Source organism: Chaetura pelagica, unplaced genomic scaffold (genome assembly GCF_000747805.2).
Source record: "Chaetura pelagica isolate M959 unplaced genomic scaffold, ChaPel_1.0 scaffold104, whole genome shotgun sequence".
Taxonomy (NCBI): domain Eukaryota; kingdom Metazoa; phylum Chordata; class Aves; order Apodiformes; family Apodidae; genus Chaetura; species Chaetura pelagica.
Window position 1 is genome coordinate 6,306,840 of NW_009953786.1, and position 19,166 is coordinate 6,326,005.

The 19,166-nt window shown below is 42.2% G+C and overlaps 1 protein-coding gene across 1 annotated transcript in view; it reads right to left on the reverse strand.

Annotated features, from left to right (window-relative positions):
- Positions 1–6,835: 6,835 nt before the first annotated feature.
- The window catches only part of F13A1 (coagulation factor XIII, A1 polypeptide), a 59,180-nt gene continuing 46,849 nt past the window's right edge, over positions 6,836–19,166 (reverse strand). Inside the window, exons 12-14 of the mRNA XM_010000918.1 lie at positions 14,797–14,957; positions 11,254–11,390; positions 6,836–6,980 (exon numbers count right to left, since the gene is read on the reverse strand). Of these exons, the coding sequence (XP_009999220.1) occupies positions 6,836–6,980; positions 11,254–11,390; positions 14,797–14,957 (443 nt within the window). The remainder of the gene's footprint in view (positions 6,981–11,253; positions 11,391–14,796; positions 14,958–19,166) is intronic.

Below are 19,166 nucleotides of genomic sequence, written 5' to 3' on the forward strand. Positions count from 1 at the left end.
GAATGCCAATGACTCATTAGCATTGTCCTTTCAAAATACAGATGCTTAAAACTACTGTCTTGTTTTCAAAGAAACTTAAGGTGATATAATATTGGCATGAATTCAGAGGAGAGAAGCAGGAACAACCACATGGAACAGTTTCCATGCACAGAGTGACTAAGATAGGATTCTTAAATCTGAAATAGATGTGATATGGGGCAAATACATTACAGAAGTCTATGAAATTATAGACCACTCCTTGGAGAGGGAAGAAGTTTTCCCTGAGTCTTCCAGTGCTAGAGATACATCACATTGAAGGTCAGTAGGAGAAAGCAGTTGCAAGTAAATATGTTATGGTTCTTCTTATCTATTGGTAGTACACTTGGGGAACTTCTTTCCCAAACATGTAGTATGTGCTAAAAGCTAACACAGCTGCAAAATATCACAAAAGAAAAAGCCACCAAAACTGCCAAACAAAGAGCTGATGCTGCATTTGTGCCCAATAAGGAGGCTACTGTAGCATAAGCAAAATACCTGCATCTGCAACACCACTCATTGCTAGTACAGTTTTCACTGGACCAGTCATGTCATATTTCTCATAATCAAGAGTATTAGGATGCACTTAGAGCACTGAAATTTACATAACAATGTAGCCTGTGAATTAAACTTTATTTTAAGAACAAACTAGGAAAAAACCTGAACACTTCAAAAGGCTAAAACCCTTGTCTAATATGTGAAATCACCGATTCATCACTTAATGCATGGTGTGTCTAACTCGTAAGTTCTCTAATACATAACTTGCAACCCATGTGCTTACGAGCAAAATAGTTACCTAGTTGATGAGAGTGCTCATTCTTCCTCCTCCATCACCTTTCAGTTGTCCCCTGTATTATGCCTGGAAGCACAAAAGCCTCAGCAGTCTTACTGCTGTTGGATCTTCTTCCAAAGATTTATGGGTAAGCTGATGTACTGATACCTTCTAGCTTGGAAGTTTGATCTACACCATTTCCATAAGTTAGTGGATTCTGAAGAAACTGTCACCCAATGAATATGCACGGATTGTGGCTGCAGGAGAGAGCAAGCTGCAGGTGATGACAGCTGCATAATGACCTCTATCCCTCCATGTCCATACTCTCCTGCCTGTATGTTGCTCTTGCTTTGACCCACTGCTCCCAACATAATCAGACCGCAGCATGAGCTGTGTGTTTGCCAAAACCTGAGCAGAAGTTGGGTGACCAGTCACAAGGGGCCCCTTTTATTCCTAGACTAATACTGTGGGGGCCAGAGAGATAAGCAACCACGTTTTGGCTGGACTGCAGGTGACTTACGGAAAATGCCAAGCCCAGCCTGGATCTCCTGGTAGTGCACACTCAGCTATGCAGTTGGTTTGCAGTGCCCAGGCTTCCATCACCCAACCCACCTTCTGACTTTCCCTTCCCCATCGTTCCCCAGCCTTGCAGACAAAGCTTTCCCTGGAGCCTTGTCATGCCCCTCAGCACAGGCTTAGTGACCTATCTGTGGAGGGGGTGAACCCCTGTGCTGCCAGCTCCAGAGACAGCCAAGATGTCTATTTTCTGTCACCATCGCCAGACTTTCCTGTCAATCCCCTACATTAGGCAACAGAGCCTTGGGCCCTTCCTCTCCTGCAGCTTGCTTTTCTCCACACCAGCAGTATTCCCTTTGCATAATTTGGGCCATGGTTTCCCTCTTTAGCATGCAGTCCTTGTTTTCTTCAATATTCAACTCAGCCATTTCAACTTTGTCTTTAAGCACTGTATAAATCCCTCTCACCTGCAAGCCAAAACCTCCTAGTTTCTCTCAGTCACTGTCTTCCATTACAGGTGCTACTCCAATGTCCATATCACACTCTACTCATTACCAGCTATCATGCCAGCTCCAATATACAGGGCAGTCTCTCCCTTTCCGTCAACACTCTCAGTACAGTTTGACTTTCCTCTTTGATAACTGGGCTTTTCATTTTGGTTTGAACAATTTCAGACACTTTTTCTACCCCTTCTGACCTGGTCATCTTCCTCCATTGCACCATCACTCAAGTTCAGAAGCTAGCACCAGCAGCCTCTACCTCCTCCTCAGGGAAAATAAGGACAAACGTGAAAGCAATATACTGTGGACAGGGTGGTGTGTAAGGCCCCAGCAGGAGAAAAGGGCAGGGGGCTAGGGGTGTCATCCGTTTGGCAGAGCATTTATTGATTAGTTTCAGCTCAAACCAATTATCACTTGCAACACCAGTCACTAGAAAAGCCAATGCTCACTCACATTCTCCAATTTTGTTCCACAAATAAGATGCTGCTGTTGCTTGTGAAAGGTCACAGCTTGGTGGTACGTTAGCAACACGGGCATCAGGGCTTGTCAAGCTTTTTCTCTGCTTTATTTAGCTGCAAGAGTAATTATCTGACGACCTGATGTCTCTTACTGACTTTGTTTTAACTTTTGCTTTGCTTTATCCAATTGCATGTATATGTATATTTTGTAACTAATAAACAGTAATAGCAGCTAGTTATTTGGTGTAGAACGAACTACTTAGGACCCCAAAATAAAATGCAGTCTAAAGGATCAGTGGCACAGGTTGGCAACAGGGGCCCTGGCAGTACAGGTGTAGGATAATGTTGGAGGTTTCAGGCTACAAATACCTCACCAGCAGGTGATTACTAGCCACTAAAGGGTGTAACCTTAGCAGGTGGGTAAGACAAATTTTAAATGTAGCAAAGGAGAACAAACGAGTACCTGACACATGTAAGATGCATCACATATAGAAAATTTGGATCTACTGTTGAGTTGTGAACCAATGAAGAAAGTGCAAGATGTGGAGTGTATCAGTAAGCACCTAGAAATGACTTCTGATGGATCACAGGATGAGAAGGAAGAAATGTTCCAGTGTTCTTGTCTCAGCAAAGAGGAAGAGAAACTCTCTCCACTAATCTCAATCTCTGCTTTGTGGAGGACCTAGGACACTGATGGCTTCTTGTTACAAATGCCCCTACCCTAGATGGATGACATTAGTGGGGCAGTTCAGTGGTGTGTATAAAAGCAGAGAAAGGGGAGTGTTCTAGAAAGTTTATGTGAATCCGTTGTACCTGATACAATTTAAACGATAAGTGTTAGTGTCATTGTAATAAAAATACAATAATATAACTCCATCACCTGGTTATCTCAGCTTGTAAATATATTTATTTATTTATTTATTTATTTATTTATTTATTTATTTATTTATTTATTTATTTATTTATTTATTTATTTATTTATTTATTTATTTATTTATTTATTTATTTAGACTATTTTTAACAATAGTAACAACATATTCTTCCCAGGTCTGCCTGCTAGGCAGTTTTTCCTTTTGCTCACAACAGGATTTTTAATGTAACAACTTAATGGGAACTGAAGCAACTTGTTCCATAGCTTGGATGTAAGAAGTTGGTAGCAAATGAGTTGTATTTTCAGGCATGCTTTTACTTGGCTTATCTGAGTGTGGGACCTGTGGAGGCAGGAATTTGGTTTTGGCCATCTCTGAGGTGTGATGGTTGGGTTGAGGACACAAGTTCACCCAACTTAAGAGGTCCTCAGCTGAAGAGTCTGTCCTCGAGCTCTCTTCAGAATCAAAGATCCTTCAGATCTGGGGTTGCAAATCTGTCCTTATTATTGATTGGTTACTTCATATGCATCCATATAGTGCCATCACAGCAGTCACTGCTGCATCAGTCAGATTTTACCCATGATTCACCCAACAGCCTGTCTACAGGGTGACAAGTGGCTGAAAGCCTGGACACCATCCCCCTTTTGTCCTGAGGTTTTTGTGAGCGGGTTGGTGATGTCAAGAGCTGTTGACATCTCTGGCCTCTACTCCCAGTCATCACTTCTCTTTGCTTCAATACACCCCTCTATAAACTATCAATAAAACACTTCCTCTCTCCTGGTGCACATCATTCAGCTTAATGACTGTTAGTAAAGTGCCTTGGAATATTTTGCTGAGAGAGAATCACACTTTAGAAGTGGCATGCAAGTAAGGTTTCATTAGAGGAAGACTGGCCACTTCATGGAGTCTGACACGTTAAAGCAATTTCCAGGAGAATGTGGGGATTCTCTTTGCTGGCACTGTGATGTGCTCTAGTAATTGTCACCTTCTCCAGTGCATTAGGTAGTCAGTTGTTAAAACAGAGGGAAAAACATGGCAAACAGTTAAACTAAGCCTACAACTTTGTTTTTGTTCTTTTAAATAAAGATAGGGTTTTTTCCCTAGCACCAAAAAAAAAGAGAGACATTTTTATTAACATGGCTCAGAAGCAAAAAAATTTAACTTTTACAATTGAGATGCAGCAAGTGGTACTATGCAGAATAAGTAATTGATCAAAATACAGAACACAAGACACAAGCGCAATTGGACACGCTTTATTTTAATTTCTTACTACACTGTAATTAAAAAAAGTCTGAAATAGAAAGCAGAATTATATGCAAGAGCAAAAAATGGATATTTTTATTAGAAGATGTAGACTCTGGTAGGGCTGCTTAATGACTTAAAATAGATCATCGCCTCGCATTCACAACACACTTGTTCAGTCCCTTGTACTGTCCCAGAGCACTTACTTTGACATCGTAGAGTTTCTATTGTGGTCACATAAGCTGTACAAAACGAGTGTGTGCCTATGCCTGAAGTGAAAGCTCCCAAAAATGTGGTGTTCCTGGATCCAGGGGTATTAACTGAGCACAAGAGGTTGCAAGAATCTTTGCTTTTTCTTACGTACTTTAGCAAAAAAACAGCCTGCATTTCTCCCCTCTCAGGAGTTGCTTGTTTTTAACAGCTGGTCACAGATTTTGCAGGAGGCAATGTGTAGCAAGAGGAACAGAAGGTAAGGCACCTCTATGGCTTTCTCAGTGATGAGACCACAAAATGACACATGGTACCATCAAGCCCTGGTCTTTAATGAGCATTAACTTTTTTGGAAGCTCAGTTAGCTCACCTGTGCTGCTAGTCCCCACTCATGGGGGACCTTATAGCAGCCTTCCAGTACTACTGGACAGCCTGAAGAAGAGAAGCTCATGGGGGACCTTATAGCAGCCTTCCAGTACTTGAAGGTGGCCTACAGTAAACCTGGGGAGGGACTTGTTACAAGGGCTCATAGTGAAAGGAAAAGGGGTAATGGTTTTAAACTGAAAGAAGAGAGACATAGGTTAGAGATTAGGAGGAAATTCTTTAGTATGCGGGTGGTGAGACACTGGAACAGGCTGCCCAGGGAAGTTGTGGAAGCTCCATCCCTGGAAGTGTTCAAGGCCAGGCTGGATGGGGCTCTGAGCAGCCTGAACTAGTGGGAGGTGTCCCTAACCACGCAGGGGGGTTGGAAGTAGATGATCTTTAAGGTCCCTTCCGACTCTTACCATTTAATGATTCTGTGATTCTACATTCTTACACACCATGGCTGGTGGAGAGGAGTTGCTTGTGGCACATGCATCTTTGCCTCATGGAAAAGGATCCCAAGAAGGATTTCAGGGGAGATGACAGATGAACACACCCAGACACCCCTGCTTCCCCAGCACAATGGGGTACATGGCTCAGGATGGAGCAGTACCCTGCATGGAAAACTAATGGAAAACACAGATTCGGAGAAGCTCCTGGAACATAAGGTGCTCAGAAGGAGGAGTGATGCCTTGGGAGGCCCCACTGCACCTCACAGAGCAATGTGCTGTGAGAAAGCCAGGAAGCAGATCTAGCTTGTGGAGTTTCTCTCAGGATACATCTTTATTCCTTTTCCAGCTGAGTTGCTGTCCATGTATATTTCTGGGTTTGCTCATGAAATAGAACTTCATCCTGCAGTAGCCATGATTCCTGGAAACTTTCTGGGATGGTTTCATCTCAACTCCTCGCCAGGTGGCAGCTGCCTTGCAGGATATTTGCTAGGCTTGTGGGGCTGGCAGAAGACCCTCAGACTGCCCCTTCCACTCTTCCCTCCTTCACCCCATTTATCAGATGGCAGAGCCTAGACTGCTCTGGGGCAGGGAACGCTCCTGACACACACATGGGAAATGGGGCTAGAGGATGGGTTCAGGAGAGAGGGCAGAAAAGGATGAAGAGAGACCACATCATACAAAAGAAATGTGACCAGGAAATGTAAGTTTGGTGTTATGACCTTCAAGCACAGATACGAAAAAACTCTGGATTTTCATGAAGCAAAGGCAAGGACCAGTGTATCAACAGCTTACAGGGAGGGATGAGGGCACAAAATAAAGGACTATGTGTCTGCCTGTGCACATCAGAGTAAAAGAAAAAGCGTAGAAGCAGCAAGTGGGAAGAGGGAGCTGGGAATATTCTGGAGATAATGCATCCTGAGAGATGCTTCCAGCAAAGTGAGCTCTCCATGAACTGGAAAATTGTAACACTGTGAGACAAAGCAGTCCCTTTAACTAGAAATACCTGTTTTTATTGAAGTCTGAATGATCTACCATAAGGTTGTGTAATTCAGTCTAAGAATTTATAACACTGGGTTCTTTCTTTTTTTTCTTTTTCAGTGAAATACCAGGCCTTAATTAAAATAAAAGTTCAGACTACTTTGGTGAATGGAACTTTCCAGATTTCCTTGCAGCTCTAATGCAAAAGACCATAAATACAAGTGAACTATAGGAATATTATGGCCTAGAATTGCCTTGAGTGACTTGTATCTAATTTTAAATCATTCACTACCCAGGTGCTTTTTCATGCTTTCCCAACTGCTACCAATTACTCTATCAAATTTTGTTCAGCACAAGGATGACCAAAACAATAATAAGCAGATTTCTACCTCCTCCCCCTCCACCCTCAATGTGATATTTTGAAATACAATTAAATGAGAAAAGAAGGCAGCATCTTGGTTCATGGTTTCTGAATCTGGATGTTCAGCTCACCGTACACATGCCTCAAAGCATCACAATTCAGGCTTGCAATCAGCTTTTGTAACCCTGGTCGTCTGGGGATGCATTTTACTTGCCAGGTGAAGGAAGAGTTCATTGGGATTTGCCTGTAGGGAATAACGGAAATAATAATATTGTGATCAGTCAGTCAGTGCTCTCAACCTGACCCACAACTAGAGAAGCTAAAGGTGAACAGTGTAACATATCTCAATTTTTTGGTGTTTTACTCATTCTTGTAAGTGTTCTATTACTCCGTTCATCTTCTGTTCTTCTCAGAACTCATGCTGTCAAAGCCTTTTCTAGCCTTTCCTCCAGGCTAATTTTAAATTTCCAAAATTAATCCATTTTCTTCTGCCTCCTCTCGCTTCCTCTTGCAATCACTTTCAAAATGATCTTCCTTATAGGTAACATACTTTATTTCTACTTTATAATTCGATTTTACCTGTTTATTATAGCCTATAGACTAATGACAGTTCCTTAAATGGTTAAATAAGGCAGAGCATTCCCATGCAAACCTGATGCAGTTCTGATGAGATCCTGAGCTCTTTTGTCAGCTTCTACCCTGAACTCCCCTGCAGTGGTTGTAACATCAGTACATCTCACTGGCCGCTTCAGATGACTTCTTCATGTCCATACAAGCAATTCAAAGTGGTTTTGGAAGTTCTGCTGTTAGCAGTTACTCCTTCACACTATGTATGACTCTTGATAACTCATACTATAAAACAACTGTGTTCTGTGCTGCTCTTGATTTTCAATTTTTGCTACAATTAAGATGCATGGAGAGCATCAAGTATTGGGTTTCTGTGTTTTCTCAGTGTTTTCACTGTGTTCTGTGTGCAAGTTCTGAAGGCTGGTATTGATTGATTGATTGATTGATTGATTATGTTTGGGGGATGTCAGGATACAGCTGCTCCAAAGGAACCTATGGAGAAGGTAGTGTAATGGGGAGCTATTTGTAAAGAAGAATGTTCTTTTCCTCAGCATGAAGTAAGAGGATTATTCATTTAGCCAGTGTTCTTGTCTCCCATGGCTATGGTATTCTGCAAACAACTGAATAAAGTGAGAGTAAAGTAAGCCTAAACTTTAGTCACTGTTTCAAATTCTTATCTGATATGAATTGGCTCTCAGATGTCCATGTCCTGTGCCAGGATTAGGACAGAAATGACAGCTCAGGCTTAGCACAAGTTGCTATGAGACAAGTGACCTCAATTAGCTCTAAATGAGCTATCCTGGGATCCTCTCCTCCCGATATTTGTTTCAGTGGAAGTCTGCCCCTGCTAAAAGGAGAGGTATTCTAGCTCCTTAGAGGCTATCTTACAATCATAGAACCATAGAACTATTCAGGTTGGAAAAGACCCTTGGGATCACTGAGTCCAACCATCATCCCTACTCTACAAAGCTCTCCCCTAAACCATTTCCATCAACACCACATCCAAACGACCTTCAAACACATCCAGGGATGTGACTTAACCACCTCCCTGGGCAGCCTATTCCAGTGTCTAACCACTCTTTCTGTTTTTTTTTTACCTAATGTCCCGTCTAAACCTCCTCTGTTGCAGCTTGAAGCCATTCCCTCTTGTTCTGTTGCTAATTACTTGTGAGAAGAGACCAGCACCAACCTCTCTACAATGTCGTTTCAGGTAGTTGTAGAGACTTAGGTATTTCCACGTGGCACTGCATTGTATTTTGCATATACAGTCATAGGTACCCTGGGGCATGTACCCAGTTTTAGAAAAGAAAAAACAGAGGAAGATCATATGTTTGGTGTAAGCATGCACAGGTGGCTTCCAGCAAGTGTCTTCCCTTTTTTTGTCTTTGTTCTTAACGAGAGTTATTTTGCTCCCCTCAGCTGTTCTGCCTGCTCCACCAAATGCCCACTAAAATAATGGCATAATAAAGCACTGACTTGAATCACTGCACAAGGTTAAATAGCTTTTAAAATTGAGGGTTTATAGGAATGATTTGCAAGGGATTGTCTCAATGGGAAATGAAGAAGATATTACACAAGTCTGTTGTATAGCAAGGTTCAGTCTACTTTCTTCAGCACTTGGAGGCCAGAGTCTCTGAGGATGAAGGTTTCCAGACCACATCTTCACAGTGTCCCAGTGAGAGAGGGTAGCATTACCATCTTGGATTTACAGTGCTATCATTTCTACACATTTATATACATACATATATATATGTGCATTTATATGTATGAGCAGGAAGACAACTGTGCTGGGAAACTAAACCCAGCTTTTCCTGTTTCTCTACTGCCCTACTCCACAACAACTTGCTTCTCTCTACAAATGCTAATACTAGCTGACCTTTGTCCAGTAGAAACACTGGAAGTGACTTACCTACTGGTGTGGATGCATGCTTGGCTAAAATCCTTTTAACTCTACCCATCATTGCCTGGTTAATTCTCATTTGTCATGCAAAGACTATGCCCCATGTAGGAACTGATGCTGCCAATGGCTTTTCCATAAGTCATGGTCCTCATCTGTCTAAGGCTAATAAGTAAATATCACTATATACATACAGCATTCATGAATACTCAAGGCTGAGGACCCCAAGTCACTTAATTCCCAGAATAATGTAGCAGCTGGATCACACATACCTGTTTTGTGAAGTCACCCAAGTGCTACAGAAAAGCTGCCTTAAAAAATGCAGAGGTCAAAAGTCTCATCCCCACAAAGAATTGCAAACACCACTTCCTATATGTGGCAGTCCCTTACAGACAGGGAAGCAATGGAAGGGTGGGGAAAGCCTAGAATAGCTTTAATTATCTTTGCAAATCAGGTAAAGCCACCCTAATCTGATTTTCCTGTGAGAGAATTCAGTGATGAATGGTTCTCCGTAATATGCTGAGCCATCACCACACTGGAGCCATTTATCATTCTGAATGCATGGAGGCAAATGTGATTATTATTTAAATAAACTACAACTGCCCCCTGCTCTGTCCTCTGTGTGTATAACCTGCAGCCTTCATTCCTCTCACAGAAGTTAAATCTTAAAATGACTAAGCTGACCCATTTCCATTTTAAATGATGCCAAGGACATTACTGAAAAGGGGAAAACAGGGTGATTTGAAGGAAAATCACTTCTGCTCTGTGAGTCATTTTCTCCCTAACTCCCGTGCCTTTGATGCACCTGACAACTTCTGCATCCTTGAAGGTGAGAGCAGCCCACGGCAGCTTTGGGATCAAGAAGGATAAAGAGCAACACCAGGGGAGGCTGGCACGGCTGGGCAGCAGGGAGGGCTATTGCTGCAACTTGTGTAACTCGTGCAGACTGTGCTGAGTCATGTTCAGCAGCGCCTCTGACATCCCACGTGCACAAAGCAAGCACAGTGTGATGCCCTTTCACAGTCATTTGTTTCTTATCCAGCTCCACTCTGGAGACTGGTTTTGATCTTTTTATCCCTGGCCCAGGTGTGAGCAGGCTCAGACCTCCCCTACTGGCAGCAGATAATGCTGACAATTTATGCAGCTCCTGAAGCATAGGCCGTTTTTCAAACTCCTTTTGCACACACCTGGGGACCATCAGCTCAGGTTATGATAGATAACATTGCTTTGGCTGCCCAAGACTAAGCTATGGCTGGAAAATTTCCCAAGGATCCCAATTATATACCCTGAAAGCGGCTAATGCTGAGCTTAAAAACAATGAACTCAAATGGAAAGAGGGTTTAGGAAACAACTTGCTCAGTGTACAGGTAGCACAGTGTCAGCATGAGGTGCAACAGTGAGGATAGTGAAGGTGGGTGTCCTTCTCCTCAGGCTTGGGAGCCCCCTGTGCTGCGCACACACCTCTGTGCCAGGGCAGCCCTCTGGGTGCTACCAGTGGGAGCTGTGTGCTGGCACAGCCGCTGCAGCCACCTCAGAGGGCTCTGCTGCGTCTGACATCAGGTCATCAGAGGTGTCTGAATGTCTTGTATAATCACGACCAACACGAGTGAAGAAAATCCCTTTTTGGAAAACAGCACAGGACTTGATTTGCACATACTGAGTGAGTGGCTGTAAACACTGAATGTGTCGGGTAAATCTGCCCTTCTTTCTGAGACAGCAGCTCATATGTGCTATTGTCAAGCGCTAAAAATAGCATCATATAGCAAAAAAGTAAACTCAGACTGCATTAGCAGCTACCCACGACCACTATCCATTTCTCCAGCAGTGGTACTGGATAGATTAAATGCTCACACAATCTCTCTGCACAGTCTCTCTGGACAGCCTGACTTCTGACTGTTGAGACCTACAGCTCCCCTGTGCATTGAATTTCAAAGTACAGAGAGAGTGTCTGAATTTAATTACTCAGCACAGCATTAGTTAAGTGTCTCTTGTGAGCTTCCTCCTGTGAGCAAGTAGGGCATGAACTCCCAGCTAGTTGTGCTTTCTTCCCTACCTGAACTCCTTTTTCATTGTTCTCAGCACACCGGGTCCCTCGAGGCGGACCGTGACGTTCTCCAGGGCTTGTTTCAGGGGATTGGTGAATTCCACAGTCACAAGCATTTCTTTACCAGCTACCATCTCACCTTGGGTCTGCAAGGCAAAGAAAGGACAATGCTCCACAAACTGATGATAGTGAAATGCCCCACGGTGAAATCTACAAGGTTAAATACACAGTACTTGTAAGGAAGGATAGGAGGGGGAATGGATTACAGCTAAAAACTTAAGGTAGACAAAACCAAGTCAGAAGATAATTGTTGGATGGGGCCATGGGTCCCACTGCAGATTTTTCTACCCATTGCAATTTTCCCTCAAGCAGCATGGCACGTCAAGAGGTAAGCCCTCATTTCCGTAGAAAAAACAGATATCTGCATGCCCAGTCTTAGAACTAAGTGTTCAACTGAAGGCAAGTCCAGCTGAGGGGCCTCTCTCCTAGATTCTGTCCCTCTCCCTGGGCTCCCCACCTGCACTGATGTGCATGGCCCACTCAGTATATGTAAGCTCCAGAAGAGAAAGGCAGGTCTTATTACCTTAAATTAGAAACATCAGACCACATTTCTTGCACCCTCAAAAGCATCGTGTCCATCTTCCCCCTACCTTGCAAACATCTCTCATGCTCTGAAGGTTTTTTCTAACTCTGTGCATGTGCTCTACATAGACCTGAGAGCCAGTTGTCCTCCAAAACCCTTACAAAGCAAAAAAGCAATACATTTTGCACTAAAAAATGCTAAACTGTGAGACTAATTAACAGTGATCACACTGACTTGCACAGTTATGGTACAGAGCTGATGGGATCGGTCTGGGATTCAGATCAGTGCTGGCAGTAAAGCTGCCTGGAAAACACCTCCCAATGAACATGTTTTTAAACAAAGAATACATGTATGCAATTTTTGTTTCTTTTCCCCTAGAGACACAACATTTCTCACAGAATATAAAAGGCTGATGGCTGGCAGATCCCAGCTGTTCCATGGATTACTTGAAAGGGCCTTCAGAAAGAACTGAAAATCATAGAATGGTTTGGGCTGGAAGGGACCTTAAAGATCATCAAGTTTTAACTCCTTGCTGTAGGCAGGGACACCTCCCACTAGATCAGGTTGTTCAAAGACCCATACAACCTGGCCTTGAACACTTCCATGGAGGGGGCATCCACAACTTCCCTGGGGAACCTGTTCCCACGTTTCACCACCCTCATAGTGAGTAATTTCTTCCTAATGTCTAATCTAAATCTACTCTCTTGCAGAAGTATCTTGTCAATAAAATTAAAGTGCTATGCTGGGGTCTGCTGCCCTCCTGCAAATTTTTAAGGAGTATGACAGTTGCAAAACCTGAAACTACTCTGATCTAAGGGATCACTCTTTACCAAACACTGCTATGTTGCCTGGAGCAAAGAACAAGATACGCACAGGTAAGATCTCAAGAGCATTTGGCCACCTGAATTTGTGAAAGACATCAGTGATGTTTTCAGAAGTCCTATCCCAGTTAGAGGTCTTAAGTCCTCCTCATTTCAATTGCTCATTTAAGATCACTGTTACATGGGGGTGATTCAAAATAATTCTGAACTGCTATACATGCAGCTGAAATTATGGTCTGTATTTGTCAAGTTTATTTTTGTCATCTGGTCTGCAGCAAAATTAGAATAAGGTCCCTACACTGTTAAGTCTGACAATGTCCTTAGACCAACAGAGAAACATCAAAGGTGTATCTGAAGATGAGTGGAAATACATTTTTTTCATTCTTCTCCATTACTCTCACACAAAGACCTCCAGTCTGCCAGTCAAATTCAATGAAAAAATCCGACAAGAAATCTAGGGAGATAAACTTATTCTGATTTATTAAAGAAACTATAAAGCAACATTTCCTATATAAATACATAGGTACATCCCTCCTTCCCTCCAGCCCCCCCTTTAAAAAAATCCAGGTATTAAAATTTCAGCTTATTTTTACACATCACAAAGAAGCACAGAAGAGACAAAATCAGTTTTACTAGAAGACTTTTTTTGGACAACAACCTATCTTATGTACTAAACATACTTTCTTCATAACAGCAGGGAGGATAAACCACTTTGAAGCTGAAACTTGGGATCTTGTATAAGATGTTCTGTGTAAGTATTGAATTGAAAGAACTCACTGCTTCCAAAATTTGATTATTGAAGACAGTATTTGAAGTAGATTTTATCTTTCCTGTTTAAATCCTCTCTAGAATGCTCAGTAAACCTGAAAACTTCTATTTGAAAATTCCAATAATCTGATTAGATCATAGTGACATTTCTGTAGGCTATGAAGTATTTTGCAAACTTCACTGTAGTTTTGATCTACATTTTAAAAAATCTTTTTCTGCAGAAGGCTGCTGCTTAATATTACTACACATATTATTGTACGGAAACATGAACATTAGTTCAAATAAGCATATAGGGAGGAAAAGGTCTATAAACTGAAATCTCTTTCAAGGTCCTGAATCTTGGGAAGCCGCAGTCATAGAATCATAGAATCATAGAACTATTCAGGTTGGAAAAGACCCTTGGGATCACTGAGTCCAACCATCATCCCTACTCTACAAAGTTCATCCACCAACACCACAACCAAATTATCCTTAAACACATCCAGGGATGGTGACTCAACCACTTTCCTGGGCAGCCTATTTCAATGTCTGAACACTGTCATGTTTATATAAGGTTTCCTGAGTGGGTGTTCTGAATTGTAGGGTGTGTTTTTTTAGTATCAGGTCCAAAGCAGATCCAAATTACATCATTCAAAGCAGATGAAGGCTCAGCACTTTTGAAAATGAGGCAATTTATTTGGGTGCCAAGTTATGAATGGAGAACTCTAACCCTGAGCTCTGCCTTTGCCATATGACTGAGGTCTCTGTCCTACCAGAAACATTACACTTCTTCATTTTCAGAGGTACCATGCCACTGTTTGCAGAAATGCTTGAACTTTCAGAAAACTCCACTAACAGCACATTCTGAGAGTGGCAGCAAAGCACTGGAATCCTGAAAGCATCACCCGAGTGAGTGCTGCCAGTCCAAGCTTTGAAGGAGCTTTCCAAGCAAATTCACCTCAATGGCATTGTTCTTCATTCTTCAGCAAGAGGCCTCTGTGCTGTGTTGCTTTAAATATAATAGAATTCTGAAGTAGTTAAAGACCTGAGTGAATTAAGTGAGTAATCTCTCTTACCCTTTAAGTTTCTTCAGCTTTCTCAGATCTTTCACCCTCCTTTCTCCACTGGGATCATATCAGCTCTCTACTACCAGTGATGCTGTCAGCCTCAGACTTCAATGTAGGGATACTCAGTACAATATATAACTTACTTGCACCCTTTTGTACACACCAGCCAGCTGCTGCTTTGAAAGGTCCATGTTAGACTGAAAGCTGAGTGTGCACACACACACACACACACACACCTCCTGCCCCCATCCCAGAAGTCAATGTGGCAGCCTTGTAGAGAACATCCCACATGCAGCATGGTGGGTTGCTCCCCTCCACCCCAGGCCTGAAATACCTTGATCCTCAGGGCAGGAATTTCCAGGACCGTTGCCTTCTGCGTGGCCAGAATCTTCCCTGTTTCATTGATCCGGGCCGTCACAAAGAAATGGAAGGAGGCTTGGTCCAGCAGGTCGCTCAGGTACTCACTCGATTTGACCACCACATCAAAAGCACTAGCTGAGGGGAGAAACAGGAATGAAAAAAAAAGCCATCTCAAGCAATTTAAGGGTTAATTGCTCCTTCCATCATAGCCAGTGCCAGTTACACAAGCACCTCGGAAAAAAAGGTGGCCCACCACCAAAGAATGACTTTGTGGGTTTGTTTGTTGTTTTTTTCCAAAACTATCTTCACTTCTTTAACTCACCCCTCCCTCTCTTGTCTTGCCCTCCTTCCATTTAGGGTGTGAGCTCCCTAGGGCAAGGGCTGGGTTTGTGCACAGCCTCTGCCCAGTGCCCATCATCACAGACCCAGGTCACTGTTAAAGATTTCTAGGCACTTCCACAAAATAAGCAGAAGTGAGAGTGGCAAGAAATAGCTACTGGGCATGAAGGTCCAAACCAGCTTTTGAGTGTCACCCCGCAAACCACTTTATTCCTCTGCTTTCTCTGCCTCTCTTCGTGGCAAATAGATGCCACCAGGGACGCCACCAGGGCAGCCACTGGGGGTTGTGAGCCCATGCAGGTGACCTAGGAGACCACCTGTTCTCCAGGACATGTCTGGATATCTGCCTTTTTCTTACATTGGTCTTGCCTGCAAAATTTAGCAAGAAGGTCTTCCTGTCACCAGCATACTCTTCAGAGAGCTTTCACGTGCTCCCTGAGAATAATTATTTGAAGGAACAAGTCCCTCTAAGCTAGATGGTTGAGAGGCAGGGAATCATTAATTTTAGCCATATTGAACTGTAATTCCCAGGCCAACAATGGTGTGAGAATGTGATGAGAGAAGACCTAACTCAGTGACTGGGCAGAATATATAGATCTGGAGCTCCTGCCTCTATAAACATTAATTATAACCCTAGTAAACATATCAACACTTCCAATCAATTAAATATTATTGTTCCTGTTATCCATTATTTGTATTGTATTTGTGACTTAGGCTGTACACACTGAGATAACTGAACTCAGTTGGGTAAATGACATTTACCCCTTTTCACTCCTTTGATCCACTCACATCAAAACCTGTTCCCTTATTTGGTTTTAAAGCTATTCCCTTGGGGACCAGTTGACCTGGATTTACCAGGCCAGCCTTAAATTTACTTGATATGCTCCCTCTCCATCACTCTCTCCCTCCCTCTCACTCTGTATCTCTTTTAAAAGAATTTCCCATAATGCTCCAAACTATAAATTATTAATCACAAAAGGTATTTCTCATCTGTGATAAGTAAGTACATGAACAAGTTACAATCAAAGAAAAAATTACTGTACGCTGGAAAGAAAGACTAACTTTCCTGTTTAAATGTAATCACCACAGGAAGAGAAAAAAAAAAAAAGACTTGTATTTCCTCAGCCCTGGCTGTGTTGGTAGGTTGCCAGAACTCCTTACTACATCTGGGAAAGCCAAGGGAGACACAACACAGAGCTGTCCTACAACCTTAACAAAAAAAAAAAAAAAAAAAAAGAGAAAAGAAAAAGAAAAAAGAAAAAGGAAAAGAAAAAAAAATAAAAATAGAAAGAAAAAGAAAAAGAAAAGGGAAAAGAAAAAGAAAAGGAAAAGGAAAAGAAAAAGAAAAAGAAAAAGAAAAAGAAAAAAAGAAAGCTAAATATAACCAAGCAGATGCAAGAACACCTTTGAAGGCATTGGAAGGTTTAAGCTATTTAAATCCTCAAAGTGTTTTCAACCCACACAATTTCTTTAATCATTATTCTGAAGATCATGAATTTGATTCCTGCTTGAAAACTTGGTTTACTTCATTCTTTCAGTAGCATGAGTTGGAAGAATGCCTTTGAGAAACCTTTATTATATGGTAATATTTTGTTACCTCCAGATATATATATGCAGATCTTGCCATGAATGAAGCCTACAAATTCTGCCTGAGTGCCTCAGGTGTCCTACCACAACAGCCCTGACGGAATATTCTCACACAGTTGCAAATGATCATGGTGCTTCCCTTCACACTGTCCATCTACTCAAACACTGTTCCTGATTGCATGAGTACTCCTTTTAAAGGCAAAGCTGAAAGGTTCATGTTCCAGTTTTATGCATCATCTTAAAAAATGGCATAACTGGTGAGGGGTTCTTTTTCGTCTTGTGGGACAAGGTGCACCACAAGTCGATAACTGTAGCTCAGCTATAAGTCATTTTCCACCTTGAAAGGTGGTAATACCTTAAAAGTCAGAAGCAGTGATGGGGACATACTTTGGTACACATGCAAAAAAATTCATGTTGGTTCTCTCTGGTGCCTCTCTCTAGTCTGAGTTCACTCACCATCGGGGAATTCAGATTTTCCAGCATAATTTCAAAAAAGCTTTTTGCAAACCATTGATTTAACAAACAAACAAAAATATATAAAAAATAATGAGACTCAGTGATGCTTAAACATCATCTATTAATTTTATTTCTTGCACAGTGGATATAGATGAGATTACCCTCAAAGCACTGCAGAAGCTGTGTTTTATATGACAATACCTTACACAGACCTTTGATGCAAGAGTTGATATAAGACTGAACTTGCCACTATCAAAGAAGTGGCAAAAAAATTAGACTGAGCAATTGAAACTGCTTTTTTTTAAACTATATTGAGTCAAGTCTCCATACAGTTTTGCATCAAATATTCAGTAACTGATGCAAGGCAATATAAAACCTCACACTTTGTTTTGACAGGCTGTCTCGGAACAAACCAATACAACCCAGAGTCAGCCCATTTCCACGTCCCTCACAATGGAGTCAAGGTTAGAAAGAACCAGCAAGCAGCTGTCAGGGCATTGTCATAGACCAGAGATAGAATTTTTATTAACCTTCACCTGCAGATCCCTGTAAGTGGACTTTTACTTTAAGGAGATCAATCAGCTCCAAATCAAAACATGCAATTTTAGATGATGCTCAAAGTGGAGACCTTTTTTTCCCCATGGTTTGGCAGGAACCATGATTCAACAGAGGCTTCTCACCGAAGCAAAACCTGTCCTCTTTGAGGAGAGAGGGCTCACAGTGTCTCCTGAGCTGGTTTGAGGTAGACAAAATGGATGACAAAGCTCAGAGATCTGCCAGGGTTACTGCAATCCAGCACGAAATCCAGACAAGGAGGCCCATCCTTTGGCCTTCCAAAGTTCTAGCACTCCTACACTGAGAGAGCACTGCTCTCAGCAGAGACCATTTTTGCCAAGTATCAGTGTCAAGAAGGCAAAATTATCGCTCCTGACTTTCTCAGTAGGGAACTCAAGTAGAGCATCTTCTGAATTAGCCTCCGTAAGAGCACATTCTCATCACTTCTTCTGAGCTGGATGCACTCACCCAAGAACACTGGCCTGTTAGAAGAACAAGTGATTGGCAGCCACTTCTTGCTGGAGATGCCAATGATCTACAACCAGTCTGCTCTATAGTGCTTTGGAGTACATCAGGTCCTAAACACTTACTGACTGTTTTCTGAATGGGACTGCCATGGCTGACAGGAAATAAATTGGATACATCCAAAATAAAAGAGGAGAATATCCCTCTTCCCTACTTTGAACAGTGCAAAATCCTGACCTCAGATGTGTGAGCTAAGCTGCCAGGAACTGCTTTTCTCATGAGAAGAGGGAGGCAGGAGATCCCCACTGCAGTCCAGAGGACACTAAGAAAATTGAACACTGTATCTGGAAGTATAACTCACCCCTGGGGGGCCTTCTCTATAGTGGCACATTCTAGTTACAGATCAACTGTTTAGATCCCTGTAAATATAAAATCCCTGACCATCCAGTCCTCCAAAGCCAAATGTGTGCTTGGACCCATGCAGAGTTTGTAAAGTTCATTCAAGTAAGACAAGATACTGACTTTTCATCCCTGTAAATGCCACCCTGGGGAACCAGAACTTTCCTTCACTTGCTGAAATACTGCTAGGAGACTAAAGGTATGAAAAAAAGATACCTTGAAGCCTAATACCTGCACTCCTTTGCTTTCTGTTGTACTAAATAAGAAAAATTAACAGTTCCCAGACATGCATCTTGGTGTGAAAGCATTATGCAGGGAGCAAGAGCCTGAAGAAAACAGCCTCAGCTCTAAATGACACTGGTAGCAGGGCCAGAGTTGGGACATTTATTGAGTATCCTACCCATAGCTGCTAGAATCACCTCTACCCATGGGTAGAGACATTGGTGACAATTAATGACACAGAATTTAAAAAAAAAGCTAGCAGGCTTGAAAACAACTGTGCAATCTTACATGAATAGGGTTCCAGTTTTGCACTGAAAGAGT